At 39.6% G+C, this 13,901-nt stretch overlaps 1 protein-coding gene across 1 annotated transcript in view; it reads left to right on the top strand.

Annotated features, from left to right (window-relative positions):
* trappc10 (trafficking protein particle complex 10) overlaps nt 1–12,230 on the top strand; it is a 33,822-nt gene extending 21,592 nt beyond the window's left edge. Inside the window, exons 9-23 of the mRNA XM_015394533.1 lie at nt 520–634; nt 941–1,017; nt 1,190–1,281; nt 2,010–2,150; nt 4,393–4,502; nt 4,828–5,360; nt 5,534–5,675; nt 6,924–7,082; nt 7,297–7,526; nt 8,566–8,666; nt 8,828–8,951; nt 9,620–9,784; nt 9,901–10,081; nt 11,010–11,204; nt 11,360–12,230. Coding sequence (XP_015250019.1) covers nt 520–634; nt 941–1,017; nt 1,190–1,281; nt 2,010–2,150; nt 4,393–4,502; nt 4,828–5,360; nt 5,534–5,675; nt 6,924–7,082; nt 7,297–7,526; nt 8,566–8,666; nt 8,828–8,951; nt 9,620–9,784; nt 9,901–10,081; nt 11,010–11,204; nt 11,360–11,607 — 2,613 coding nt within the window. The 3' untranslated portion in view covers nt 11,608–12,230. The remainder of the gene's footprint in view (nt 1–519; nt 635–940; nt 1,018–1,189; nt 1,282–2,009; nt 2,151–4,392; nt 4,503–4,827; nt 5,361–5,533; nt 5,676–6,923; nt 7,083–7,296; nt 7,527–8,565; nt 8,667–8,827; nt 8,952–9,619; nt 9,785–9,900; nt 10,082–11,009; nt 11,205–11,359) is intronic.
* The last annotated feature ends 1,671 nt before the right edge of the window (nt 12,231–13,901 follow it).

The raw sequence follows: 13,901 nt of genomic DNA, 5'->3' as shown, positions 1-13,901 counted from the left end.
GATAGTTTTAGTCAAACTCCGTCTCTATTGTCTTTCAAGGCTAGGGTAAGGTTCTAAATAAACTCATGTATTGTTTTACAGCCCCTGTTTTTAAGTAAAATAAAGGGGTCTCTCAGAGTACTAGGCTATTGCTAGCATCTTTACTCTGGCAATTTTTAAAATAATATCAGTTGTCTGAAATACTTTTTTGGCTGAAGTGAAATTTAAAAACAATTGGAGAATATCTTAAATTAATATTAAATGATTGACAGATAATAATTAAACATTCAGGCTTAGAATCCAAAGTCAGTTTTTGGTTTGACTCTGAATTAGGACCTGTATAAACTTAGAAAATAGACATCTTAAATCTTTAATAAGAGCGTATGCAGATCTTTTAAGTTCCTAATTTCTCACTTTCTTCATACAAGTGTCACAAGTCATGTACTAATAGAAGAGAATTTGTATTTAAATTTCATTTAAAAATCTAAGCTTAAAAAGGATAAGCAACAGTACTTAGTTTCTATTTTTTTGTGGTTGTAGTTGAAGTGTTTGGGTGAACTCTGTGGCCTGGTGTCAAAAAACGGGCCGACTTCTGAGGACCTGAATAGAACCGTGGATCTGCTGGCAGGACTCGGGGATGAGAGACCAGAAACCGGTGAGTTTGGCCTGTTTTTATTTTATTTTTTTGAACCGCACTTTAGATTTCTTCATCACCTACATATGTTCTTATTTCTTTATTTTGACTTTTTTTGCATCAGCAGTCAGCCTTCCTCAATAGCAGTCCAGCTGATTCAGTCAATTTTCAGTCAGGCTTGTAAATTCACATCAAAGAAAAAGGAAAAAAAAAAGCAATCTATTTTAGCAAAAGGAAAAACACCCGATTAAAGAAATTAAATGAAAATCTGTATTGAAATCAAAGGAATCAAGTAACCATGTTTGTTTTGAATGTCTTTGTCCACAGTCAACAGTTTGCAGAGTCCTTACAAAAAGCTCAAAGAAGCCTTGTCATCTGTCGAAGCCTTCGAAAGGCACTATCTTGTAAGTCCTGTTCACTCTAAGCTTGTATTTCAGTAGAAATTCTTCCTCCTGTTGTTCACTCAATACATTTTCTGATGTAATGTCCTTGAAAAATTTAATTTAATTTTCCTCTCTCCTCCCTTCTTCACGTATCATCTTTCAACACCCCCTTGTTGGCTCGTTGTTGCGTCAGGAACTCTCTCATGCTGCTATGGAAATGTACCAAGCAATCGGCCGGCTGAGGTCCGCCAGACTGGTGGGGAAAAGCCTGGCCGAGTTCTACATGTAAGGAACAGATGAGCTCAAGTTTCACTTAGATAAAAGAAAGGGTTCACACCTGTCTGAATGCTCAAACACATCTGGGCTTCTACATTAGTTTTTCACAGAGCAACCGCACAGACACTGCTCATATATCCACAGACGACTCTGATGTTTGGTCAGATAGTTTTCATTTTGTACGAGGATTTTGGAGGAATCAGATTTACTTTAATGCATCTACGTTGCTGTGATCTAAGAACAGAGCTCTGCTAATACTAGATTGCTAATAAAACCGCACTTGTGGCAGTGATAAAATGTGATCTGCATCTGCTGATGTGATGCATCTAAAGTAAAGAAAGTGTGTAAATACGGTCTTTATATAGACTCATTTGATATCACCCTTTGTCATAAAGAAAGTCTACAATACTAAAATTTCCAACTGGGTTTCTTTCCACTCAGTCTATAACATTATGGAGTTTTCAGACTTTATTTGCTATTTAAAAAAAAAAAAGATCCATATATATATTTGAACTAAAACTTAGCTGAATTCAGGAGAAATTCATGACTTACTTTTTTATTGAGGCTTCCTTAAAAAAGGCTGAGAACTGTAATGATTTGAGTCTGGGAAAATATGTTTTATTTTGTCTTTGTAGAAATCCTTAATACAAAAAACACACATTTATAATTATGCATTGTTTTCTATAGGAGAACAAGCTAAATGTTTGAGTGTGTTTACATGGTTGTGTTTTTGACAGGAGGAAGGGCGACCCTGTGCGGGCAGAACCCTTCATGAAGGAGGCTTTGAAGTCATACGAATCGGAGGGTTGGCGCCTTCCTGTAACGCACACCAGGAGGCAGATTGCAGAGTGTCAGAAACTGCTGGGCAGAACAGAAGAGTATCCTTGTTTGATGACTAACCACAAGAACACACTAACTAAATCTATTCAGGCATTTTTGGATAAGGACATTCTTTCTACTGTATAAAAAAAAACAAAAAAACATTTAGACGAAGAGTACATAAAGAATTGTTCATGTCTAATTAGTAAATAAAACAAGTAGATGATAAACATTTACCAGTTCTGGCTGAAATCTGGTTTTAGCTTCTGTTTATAACAAACACAGTGAGGAGTATTTGAACACCCTACTATTTTGCAACTTCTCCCACTTAGAAATCATCACTACTGTCATCGTAGGTGTATGTCTACTGTGAGAGATTTGATCTAAAAAAAAACAAAAAAAAAACAGACTTACAATGTATGATTTTTTTTTTTTTTTTGTCTATTTATTTGTATAATACAGAATTACAGAGGTCAAACTTTTCCTGTAGTTTTCCACCAGGTTTGCACGCTCTGCTGGAGGGATTTTGGCCCACTCCTCCACACAGATCTACTCTAGATCAGTCAGTTTGAGCTCCCTCCAAAGATTCTCTATTGGCTTTAGATCTGGTGACTGGCTAAACCATGCTAGAACCTTGATATGCTTCTTCTAGAGCCAGTCCTTGGGTACCCTTGCTTTGTGCTTCGAGTCATTCTCATGTTGAAAGACCCAGCCTCGACCCATCTTAAAAGGGAGTGTGGTTGTTCCCCAAAATCACACAAAACATGCCCCTGGTCATCCTCTCCATAATACAATGCAGTCGCCCTGTTCCATGTGTAGAAAAACACCCTCAAAGCATGATGCTACCACCACCATGCTTCACAGTAGGCATGGTAATCTTGGTGTTCATTGACCAGCTACTCCCCTGTAGTTCTTGGCTGATTTCTCACCTTTCTTAGGATCATTGAGACCCCACGAGCTGAGATATTGCATGGAGCCCCATTCCGAGGGAGATTGACAGTCATGTTTAGCTTCTTCCCTTTTCTAATTATTGCTTTTTTCAGCAAGATGCTTGGTAATTTCCCAGTAGCCCTTTCCAGCCTTGTGGAGGTGTACAATTTAGTCTCTATTGTCTTTGGACAGCACTAACCTGGCCAAGACAGGTCTTGGCCAGGTTAGTAGTTGGATTCTTATGGGTTGGACAGGTGTCTTTCTGCAGCTAATGACCTCAGGTGCATCTAATATAGGATAATAAATGCAGTGGAGGTGGACATTTTGAAGGCAGACTAACAGGTCTTTGAGGGTCAGAATTCTAGCTGATAGACAGATGTTTAAATACTTATTTGCAGCTGTATCATACAAATAAATTGTTTAAAAAGATCATACATTGTGATTTTTAGATTGTCTCTCACAGTAGACATGCACCTACAATGGCAATTTCATACCCCTCCATGATTTCTACGCTATGTTCACACACTGCAAGCCTTGATGCTCAATTCCGATGTTTTTGTGAAATCCGATTTTTTTTTTTTTATTTTGCGATGCCGTTCACATTTCCAAATATATGCGACTTGTATGTGATCTCCTTTGTGAACTGTAGTCATAACGCAAGTGTCCCACATGCGCAGTAGAGGACACAATGACGTCCCAGGCCAGCATGCTTTATGTTTACAGAAGTAAACATGGATGGTAGTGTTGGAGCTCATCTAGTGATCTTTCCCAACCATAAAAACACAATCTTTTCAAGATGGTTAAACATAAACACTGCTCTCCGTATCATCATCTGCCATGGTTGTTGTTTTTCTTGCCACTTCTTCATGGCAAGACCCAGAATAGTGACCTTTGTCAGGCATTAATGCCGTTCAGGTCAATGAATGCGACCTGGCCATTTAAAAATATCAGATTCGTATCGAATGTGTGTTGTTCAGACAGCCATGAACAGATCAGATACAGGTCAAATTATCGGATTTGGGTCACTTCAGGCTGCAGTGTGAACGTAGCCTAAGTGGAAGAGCTTGCAAACTAGCAGGGTGTTCAAATACTTATTTTCATCACCGTATAGTTGGCATCCCCAAAGTTTCCCTGCTTCTACACAGCGGATTTTCATTGATTGCTGATTAACAGGCTTTTGCTGAACTGCAGTCATCAGAATCAGCTGTGCTAAAGCAGGGAAACCTCTAAAACCTGTAGGACAGCGACCCTCTTGGACCGGCTTTAGGAATGCCTTCTGTATATGGGTCTCCTGAAAGGTCATTAAATGTACAAAGACGATCTTCTAAAGCAGGTGATTTTATAGATCCGGTTCCTTAACGACATCTGCAGCTACTTGCGAACCAGTGCCTTGTTGGCTGGTGATGTGAACCTCTCCACAGAGGAGAGGAAGCACTTCTGTCAGGAAATTCTCTCTTTTGCTGGCCGGTCCGGAAACCCTTGTAAGTATTCAGTAACGATAAATATATGGAAAAAAAAAAAAGGAAATGCATTTCATATCTTAGACGTCTTTAGGTTTGTAAAAGTTAGGTGACTTTATTTGATTGTCTGTTACTTTCTTAGCAGGGGTTCTATTGAAATCTATTCTTCATTTTTTTTAAATAACTTCCGATAGAATAGCAGCCCTTAGAACAAAATGGTCAAAAAACAGAAGTAGTCAAATTAAAATGGATGGATTAAGAAAATGGTAAAATACAAGGAAAGTGTGTAAAGTAATTAAAGATGTAAGACCTGCACCTTAATGTTTTATTTTTCCATCTTCCACAGCCCACAAAGTGTCCCTCTGCATGAATGTTTTCGCTCAGTTGACTCGACTCCAGTTCCGCCCTGCCACCGCCTCTGTGCACTCAGGAGCCGTGCTGCAGGTGGAGCTCACTCTCAGGTGTTTGATGCCTGTTCCTGTGTGCATTCAGCAACTAGCTGCTAGCATTCACTTTGACGTTGATCACGGAGGGACTCATGGGAGGTCCAAGGGGGCAACGAGGCAAACAAACCAAGGGACAATAGAGTTTAAACCGGGTACCTCATCAGCAGGCCCTAACTCCTCCACAACTGCTGGTCCCACGCTAGAAATGGACGAGATTCAGGACAGGAGTCCCTCGGACAATTCTCTCAGCTCTGTAGGAGTGGTGTGTAAAAACACTCACCTGATCATACGGCGGCGTGAAAACGGTTCCCCACCGGAGACGCCCAACTGCGTCAGCCCGCCAACTGTGGCCATGAAGGAAGGAGGACAGATGCTGAAGGTGCAAAATGTCAAGCTGGAGCCTGGAAACAACAGCATCACCTTCACAGCTCCTGTAAAGCACTTTCTGTTTTGTATTTTTTTTTTTGTTTTTTAATCTTCATGTTCAACTTACTCTAAAAAGTAAATTGAAGAGATGTTATCGTTTCATTTTTTTGTCTGTCCACATTTTGCCTAAGGATTTTCAGCCTTTCTCTGATTTTTTTTTATTTTATTTTTTTCTTCCAGAGTGGGCAGCCAGGTACCTACACGTTACGTCAGCTGTGCGCCACAGTTGGGGAAGTACAGTTTGTCCTGTCTCCTATTTACCCATCGGTCCGATATGAAGTATATTCTCAGGAGCCCCAGCTCACCGTGGAGCCACTTTCAGGTTTGACATTTTTTACATTTTATCACAAAAACAAACCATCTTGCAAGACAAAAAAAACCTCTTTGGTCAGCAAATGTGATTATTAACCACACAGCTTTGAGAACAAAAATTATTTTGGCTATAATTTAGTGTTTGTAGATGCTGCTTTAATGGTTTAATGTTTTGAAATTTCTAAACATTAAATAGAAATTTTTAAATCCATACTTTTTGTGGTTTTCTCTCATGTTAACAATTAAATGCGAAGTCTGAGACATTCAGGACACTAAAGAGAACGGAAAAATAATGTATATGTGACACAGCAGCGCTTCGTTTATGGAAGTAATGATGAATGTGACTTGGGCTCTGCAGTTAATTGCATTTGAATATTTAGAAATTTAGAAAAGCGCAATTTTCAAATCGCAGTAGGACTCAATTTTAGTAACAACATTTAACATTGCAGTAGCTAGAATCATGTAAGAATTCCAGCTACCAGTAGTTCTGATTAAACATGCTAACAATGAAGGGGTGGATTAACGAGAAAGACACAAACCCTTAATAACCCCAAAGAGAGGAAGGAAATGGGTTTATTTCCAGAAATGGAACATGATTTCCTAGGAACCACATTAAGCACAGCCAGTGATATAAAACTAGCTACTTACCAAGTTGCCTTCCATGCTGGTCGTAGCTTTAGCTTCTGTCTGGAAGGCATCAAAAACACAGCATTCGTTAAAATGTATGCCATGTTGTGTGCGCAGGTGTTTCTACATGTTGGATGTAATTCCTCCCGCGGATGTAATTACCACTTTGCAATGACTGCAAAGCACCTTGTTGCCACCTTTCTCTTCCTTAAAATGAAGCCAAACTTTGGATCGGTTTAACCAATGGGATGCCATTTTCTTAGAGTTTTGCTTTTCTAGACTTACGCCTGGTCACATCGTACTTGCTTACTGAATGCTGTGTGGGTAACTTGCGTAAAAAAACGTGACAAAAGTCGTGCTGCCTGGAATCGTTAAGAGAATTGTTAAGCGAGCTGTTAAATGGTGCCATGGAATTGGAACACATCGGAAATGGTTCTTAACAGGAACCGGTTTTCTCTTCCCATCCCTATTGAAATGTCACTTTCGGCTGTCTTAGAATGATAAATCCACCCATAAGGAGCAGCCCTCAGACGCCTTAGAAATACACTTTCCCTTCTGGCCTTTTGGTTCCACTACAGACAAACAGATGGCTTGTTTAGTTCTTTAGCTCACTGCTCCTCTGTGTCTACAGAGCCTCTGTTGGCCGGTATGCCTCAGTTGGTAAAGTTCACTCTGCTGACGGGTCACTACACTGTGAAGAAAGGAGATGCTCTTCAGCTCAGCAACACGGAAACCATGCCCATCCTGCCGTCCTCCAGCTGCACGGCGCGCATCAGCAGCCCCGATGCCGGTCAGTAGCTGCTTTTTGACCAAAGGCACTTATCAAGCTTTGATGCAGTTTTCCATGGATTTTCATTGATGATTTTGGTTGCTTACTCTCTTTCTGTGAGAGAATATTTTCTTTTGCATGTGTTTTTCAGAACATTTACTAGGCAAGAAATAGAGGGCTTCCCAACATATATTTGTAGTACTTATTTCTGTTGTAAATATTTTCCTTGTTCCAGAGTTAGTGGGTGAAAGCACCTTGTCCATCCAGTCGTCTGAAAAGGTGACCAGCATCAGTCTACCTCCCACTCTTCCCTACCAAGTTCTGGAGTTCCAGCTCGAGGTCTTGTGTATCATCCCCTCCGGGTCCGAGCGGCCAGCCAACGAGAGGCTGACCAACGGGGAGGTGCGCCATCGACCCCGCAGCTACAGCCATCCTGACACCCCAATGACCGCCATTGACCAAAGGGTGAGATCATTAATCCCTCTGTTAATAATCTTATTAGTATCTTATATTTTGGAACATATCTTTAATGATAGTATTTATCAAATTTATTTATAAATTTCCCTTTAGGTTTAATAAGTTTGAATTATTTTTGTTTCAGATTGAGAAACTGACTTCAATGGAAAATTAACAGCTTAGTTGTTGTTTGTCTAGTTTGTTGATGATTTATCCACATGTCCTAATTAAATCTAGACACATTCAGCGGAGCGTCAGTATTAGACATAAAACCTCTGTGGGTGTTCCCTCATATCCAAGTGTTTATGCATAAAAATCTCTGTTATTCTGTGAGCAGTCTGAATGCTATCGACTGAACCAAGACAAAGATTTTAGGAACAAATGCTACGTTCACACCGCAGCCTGAAGTGACCCAAATCCAATTTTTTGGCCCATATGCGACCTGGATCTGATCTTTTCATGGCTCTCTGATCAACACAGATCTGATTTTTTTTTTTTTTCCCAGGCCACTTGGCTATGTGGTCCTGAATCCGATACGAATCTGATCATTTTAAATGCGACCTGTGTCTGAACGGCCGGGTCGCATTCATCCGACCTGAACGGCATTAATACCCGACAAAGGTCACTTTTCTGCATCTTGCTATGAAGAAGCAGCAAGAAAACCAACAACTATGGCGGACGATGATGCGGAGAGCAGTATTTATGTTTAACCATCTTGGAAAAATTTAGTTTTTATGCTTGGGAAAGATCGCTAGATGCGCTTCAGCACAACCGTCCATGTTTACTTCCGTAAACACAGAGGAGGCTGGCCTGTGATTTCATTGCGTCCTCAACTGCGCATGCGGGACACTTGTGTTGTATGACTGCAGTTCACACAGGAGATCACATACAAGTCGCACATATTTGGAAATGTGACTGGCAACGGAAAAAAAAAATCGGATTTCACAAAAAAATGGGAATTGAGCATCAAGGCCTGCAATGTGAACGTAACCAAAGAGACGAGGACTGAAACTTGGGAGGATTTTACAGCTTTGTTTTCTGTTCCCAGATGTCTATCGACTGTCCGTGGTCGATCTACTCTACTCTGCTTGCCCTCACCTTCTACATCCCCTTTAAGACCAAACACTCACTGCTTTCATCAGGTAACAGGTGAGTCTACATGATCATGAAATGATCTCTCATTCACTTTGAAATGATTATATTTTAGTACTTAGTAAACTGAACTACTATTTTATAAACTGAAAGCAGGAATTTAACTGAATATATAGTTTGGGTCTTTTAATCAGTTTCTTTTCTGTCTGACGTCACAGAAAGTACATCCAGGTGTGTGTGCAGAACGTGTCAGATATGAACTTCACACTGACAGACATGAAACTGACAGAGAAGCAGCATTCATCTTTGGAGCTACAGTCCTTAAACACTAAAACAAACCAGGTGAGAAATGAATAAAAACTCCAAACAGAAGATAGTGCCCTGTAAATGTTATTCAGCTAATCATCCTTAAGGGATTCTCTGGCATGTTGGGATTAAATGTTCCTTAAAAGCAGAAAGTGGAAATGTTGTTGCAAAGTACATTTTCACCCCCAAAAAAAAAAAAATCGAGATCAATTTCACATATTTTCAAGAAAAAAATTGAAAATTCTCCAATGTTGAAAAGATAATAAACTTAAAATTCTATGATTAAAGGCAAAAATATTCAATATTTAGCAAGATAGTTTCTGTCATTTTTAAGTCAGACCAAACTCACATTTATCACATTTAAATGCCAGCAGTCCTCTAATATTTCATAAAATGAAAGTGGTGGTTTTCTGGTGTAAATGTACTACTTTTTAACAGTATCCTATTTTTTTTTCTGAACTATGTTTGAATACATTCATATTTTTTTTAATATATTATTCAATTTTTCTGTCATCCAGGGTTGCCCTATTACTCTGTTACTTTGCTAAATCCATTAAGTACATTTTGGTCTTATCATTTAACTACTTTTATGATTTGAATTAGTTATAAATGGTATTTATTTTTTGCAAACCTGTTAAAAATCATGTTAAAGCAGTCAGAACATGACTGATCCCCAACACGTGTTGATGTTTGCCCCCATGTAGCTTCTCTGCAGTAAGCACAGCGTGTTTTGCTTGTGGGAGGTGAGGTGGAAGGACGACCTGCCCTCCTGTCTGCAGTGTGTTTTCTCCGCCAACTTCTGTCCACTTAACCAAGACGCCTCTGCCTTCAAGCCCTTCCACTACCAGTTTCAGCTAGAGAGAGTCACTGTGAGTCACTAAGACCTTTCTTCTTCTTCCTCATTCCTGAAGTTATGCTGTTAATTTCATGTTGCAAAAAAGTAACATTTAACTGGAGCAGCTTTTCGTCTGTTTCCTGTTGTCAGACATTGTACAGCGTCAGAGCGGAGATCTTGCCGCCTCCAGGCGAGCAGCACTGCCGCTCTGGTTTAGTCTGTGGACTCGAGGTGTGTATAACGCGACTGACTGAGCCCTCGGAAGGAGAGATAGCTGAGGACAGCAAAACTGACACTGATGGACTCAAAAACGCCAAGCTTATGTATGAAGGTATGTTAGCAGCTAGAACACTACATTATGTTTGTTTAATAAATGTTATCATCAAACTCCTGTTGCTTTATGTTTCAGGGATTTGTTTTCATTCTCTCGATAGTTTTAAGCTTTAAAAGATTTAAAGTGTATTTAGCTCAAACACTCAATCATTCAGTCTAGTTATCACCATTAGAGCTAGAGCGATACTTTGGCCAGCCCATATTTGTTTTTGTTTTTTTTCCTCCTTGCATTTGCCGATACGCGCATACATTCACTCACTGGAAAAAAACAATCTAGAAATAAGTAAAAATTTCTTAAATGAAGTGTATTTACCCTTAATTTGAGCAGGTAAATAAGAGGATTTGCCAATGGAATGAGTATTTTTGCTCTTAAAATAAGATATTTGGATAAAATGCCCTTGAAACAAGACAATGCAAGTGTCTTTTATTATTTTCAATATAAATTGTCTTGTTCCATAATCTGCTTCATCCTTAAATAAATAAATAAAACGTTATCCACCATTGGTTGTGTAATCAATATAAGTACAGTGTAGAAAAAGTAACACTGCGAATCACACTGACAAGCAGCTCTTCAATGCAGCAGGAAGAAGGTCCGGAGCTCAATAAGGAGCACACAGCACTTTTCAGATTTTTTTCTTTTATAGAGAAGATGGGAAACGATGCATCATTTTCACCTTTTGCTGGTGTGTCACATGAAATTCCAATTTATATAAATATAATGAATCTGGAGGCTGTGATTACAAAATGTGTAAAACCACAAAAAAGATTTAGAGAAGAATTTTATATATGATACAGATTATGTAATCATGAACTCATACATGTATGACTATAGATAGGTTATAGATAGAAAGGCCCAGGACTTTATTGGGTATAATGTAAGCATAAGAATAGTTGAAGCCTGACTCACTGTGTGTTTGTGTCCCTAGTGGCCGACAGCAGCAGTAACTGGGCCGTGTGTGGGAAGAGTTCTGGGATGGTGTTGATGCCTCTGAAGGCCAACGCCACGCACAAGGTGCAGATCGAGGTGATGCCGCTGTTCGCAGGTCACCTGCCCTTCCCCAAAATCAAGGTCCTTAAGTACCTGCCACACAACGCTGCAGCGGCCATCCAGCCAGACCCTGGTAAGGTCCCTCTGAGAGTAAAGATGATTTTTTTTTTTTTTCTTCTTTTTTCTTCTTTTACTTGCCGGATTTTTGTCTCTATCTCTCTAATATCTGCGGCGCCTCTGAGACTTTTTACCGCGTCTTTTTGTGTTTTTTCTTCTTGCCGCCCACAGACAGCTGTGTAGAGAACGACAGTCTGTCCCTGCTGGACAAGACGCTGGACGACCAGGCAGACACGGCGAGCATCCGCAGCCGAGGCAGCATCCACTCAGTGGGCAGCAGCGACCAGCAGCAGAAGGGCGTGGCAATGCCGCGCCTCGAACCCTTCAGCCCGGGACAGGTGTTCAATAACAGCCACTCACAGCAGGTTCTGGTTCTGCCCACCACCGACGACCACATCATGGAGGTCAACGCCACATGACCCTGGGGCTGAGGCTACCCACGCTCCCTGTTTTGGGGGACTTCACCCTCCCAGCCTCTCTGGATGAACTCGTCTGAGCGACAGAGCGTGTCCGGGCCGGGTCTGTGTCTAAGACCGCCGACAGAGACTCGCCCACCTACGCATGAAAACGTTCAATTCACTAAAAACATGACGCACTGAGCAGCGAAGAGCCAACAACATCTGAAGATAAATTTAAATAAAAACATGTTCCTTGCCATACTTTGTACATATCTCACCGAATGGATTTATAGATATAAATATAAATATATATATGAACTGAAGAATCAAATCGGCGCCAGTCGTGCTATTTTGAACTGAAGGAAAACAGTCCTGATTGTCTGATGTTGCACCAAAGCTCTTGATGTTTGTACGCCATGATCTGCTACTGAAGTACTGTAACTGAGTGGGTGCAGCCCGCCGTAGTGACGTTCTGGACCTCTCAAACATCTGGTTATAATTAAGTGAAAATATTTCCTTGAAACGGCTTTTATCATGTCTATTTCCTCCTGATGTACCTTACTGGGATTTCAACTTTATGATTTGGAATTAGAGTCCAGAGCTGCTATCAGCAGCACTAAAGAGACGGAGCCTCATGCTGAATTAAAAAAATTGGGTCAATTTTTTAAACCAGTGCTGTATCTCTAGCTAATGTTGGTTCATATTGAGTATTAAAGTGAATCATCTGACATAATCAGCAGCTGAGTAAAAAAAAAAGAATCATCAAATAATTCAAACATTTTAAAAGCACAGTCTCAGTTTTAACTACAGAAGGAAAAAATGTTCTGTGTTTTATCTAAGAGGTCAAAGTCATGGAGACGTATTTAAAGTAAAAACAAATCCTTAAGTCTTAATTATGAACCCAATGATAAAATAAGCTCAGGCTGATGAGGCTTTGTTTTTTTTTTTCTTTCTTTGCTGTGGTTCTTTGTCCGTGTGGGTGATCAGGTGAGGCTCCTGCAGTGCCGTCCACCATCTTTGGGATCGCTTTTATACGGCGCTTCATGTGCATATTTATTTGGTATATGTCCGAGCTATGCACACATGCTGCTGATCTGGTTGAATGAAAGAAATAAGGCAGTCCTCTATTTAATCAGTTGTTTTGGAAAGGAGGAATGTCAGCAACGTCTGCCCCGCCCCTCGACCACCTGCTGTATTCTGAACTCTGTACATACGGATCTGTAAATAATGATTGAAATTAAAAAGGATCTTTGCCAACTGTATTAAAAACACGTTTCGGTTGCGGTCTGTTGGATGTGTGGTACATTAAAAAAAAACATGATGGGTGTTTCTTACTGATCATTGCCTTCAGATAGTTTCTTTTAGGAAGTCTTGTTTTTATAAATGAGAAAATGAAATTAAGTTTTATTCTAAAGTAGGAACCGGTTCTCACTGACAGGAATTTTAACCATCATTACAAACAGAATAGAAACCAATATTGTTTTCTTTCTAGTAAAAGGGTTAAATAGATGTAGATGTGTAATTTTTTTCTAAAGTGAATCTTGAAGATTATAAAGATTTTGTACACAGTTATTATATTTAGTGTTTATAATAATTTTATTCATGTTTCACTGGTAGAAATTCAGCATTTCTTAAAAGAAAACTAACTTCACATGTTCCACAAAAATGTAAAAGGTCCCTATTATAGAAGCTGGAGGTACAGAATAGAGAGAAAGTTGAGTGGAGGGAAAAAAAACAAGGGTTACTGGTGCATGTGAAGACCATTTGGGGCAGAAACGGACTGGGTTCATTGGGTCTGAAGCCACTTCATTCAGATGTTTTTTTAGGGTGTTTGGTGGAATTATTAAATTCCTCTTGTTAAATCTCTCCTGAACCAAAAATGACCCCAGAAGTTTCTGGTACTTGGTACAACAGACTTTCAAAAGGTCCTACACTGCAAAACAATCTATAAATAAGTCAACATTTCTTAAATGAAGTGTATTTCCCCCTAATTTTAGTAGGTAAACAAGATGATTTACCAACGGAATGAGATTTTTTACTCCTAAAAATGAATATGCACCTGAAAAAAGACTGCTATTGTTTTGTCTTATTTTAAATGTAAATTGTCTTATGCCATTGGCAAAGTGTCTCACTTACCTCCTCGACTCAAGAACAAATGCACTTATATTAAGAGAAAATCACTTCTCTAGATTTCGATTTTTTCCAGTGTAGAGTCAGAATCCACATTTCTTGAGTTCCAGTATCACGTTTCCACAGTTAATGATTGGAGGAATAATGTCATCTGCTTGTTGTCATCCACTGAGTCAAAGTTCAGA

The sequence above is a fragment of the Cyprinodon variegatus genome, unplaced genomic scaffold, assembly GCF_000732505.1.
Source record: "Cyprinodon variegatus isolate N-32 unplaced genomic scaffold, C_variegatus-1.0 Scaffold691, whole genome shotgun sequence".
In the NCBI taxonomy this organism is placed as follows: Eukaryota; Metazoa; Chordata; class Actinopteri; order Cyprinodontiformes; family Cyprinodontidae; genus Cyprinodon; species Cyprinodon variegatus.
This window is presented reverse-complemented; position numbering and strand designations above follow the sequence as displayed.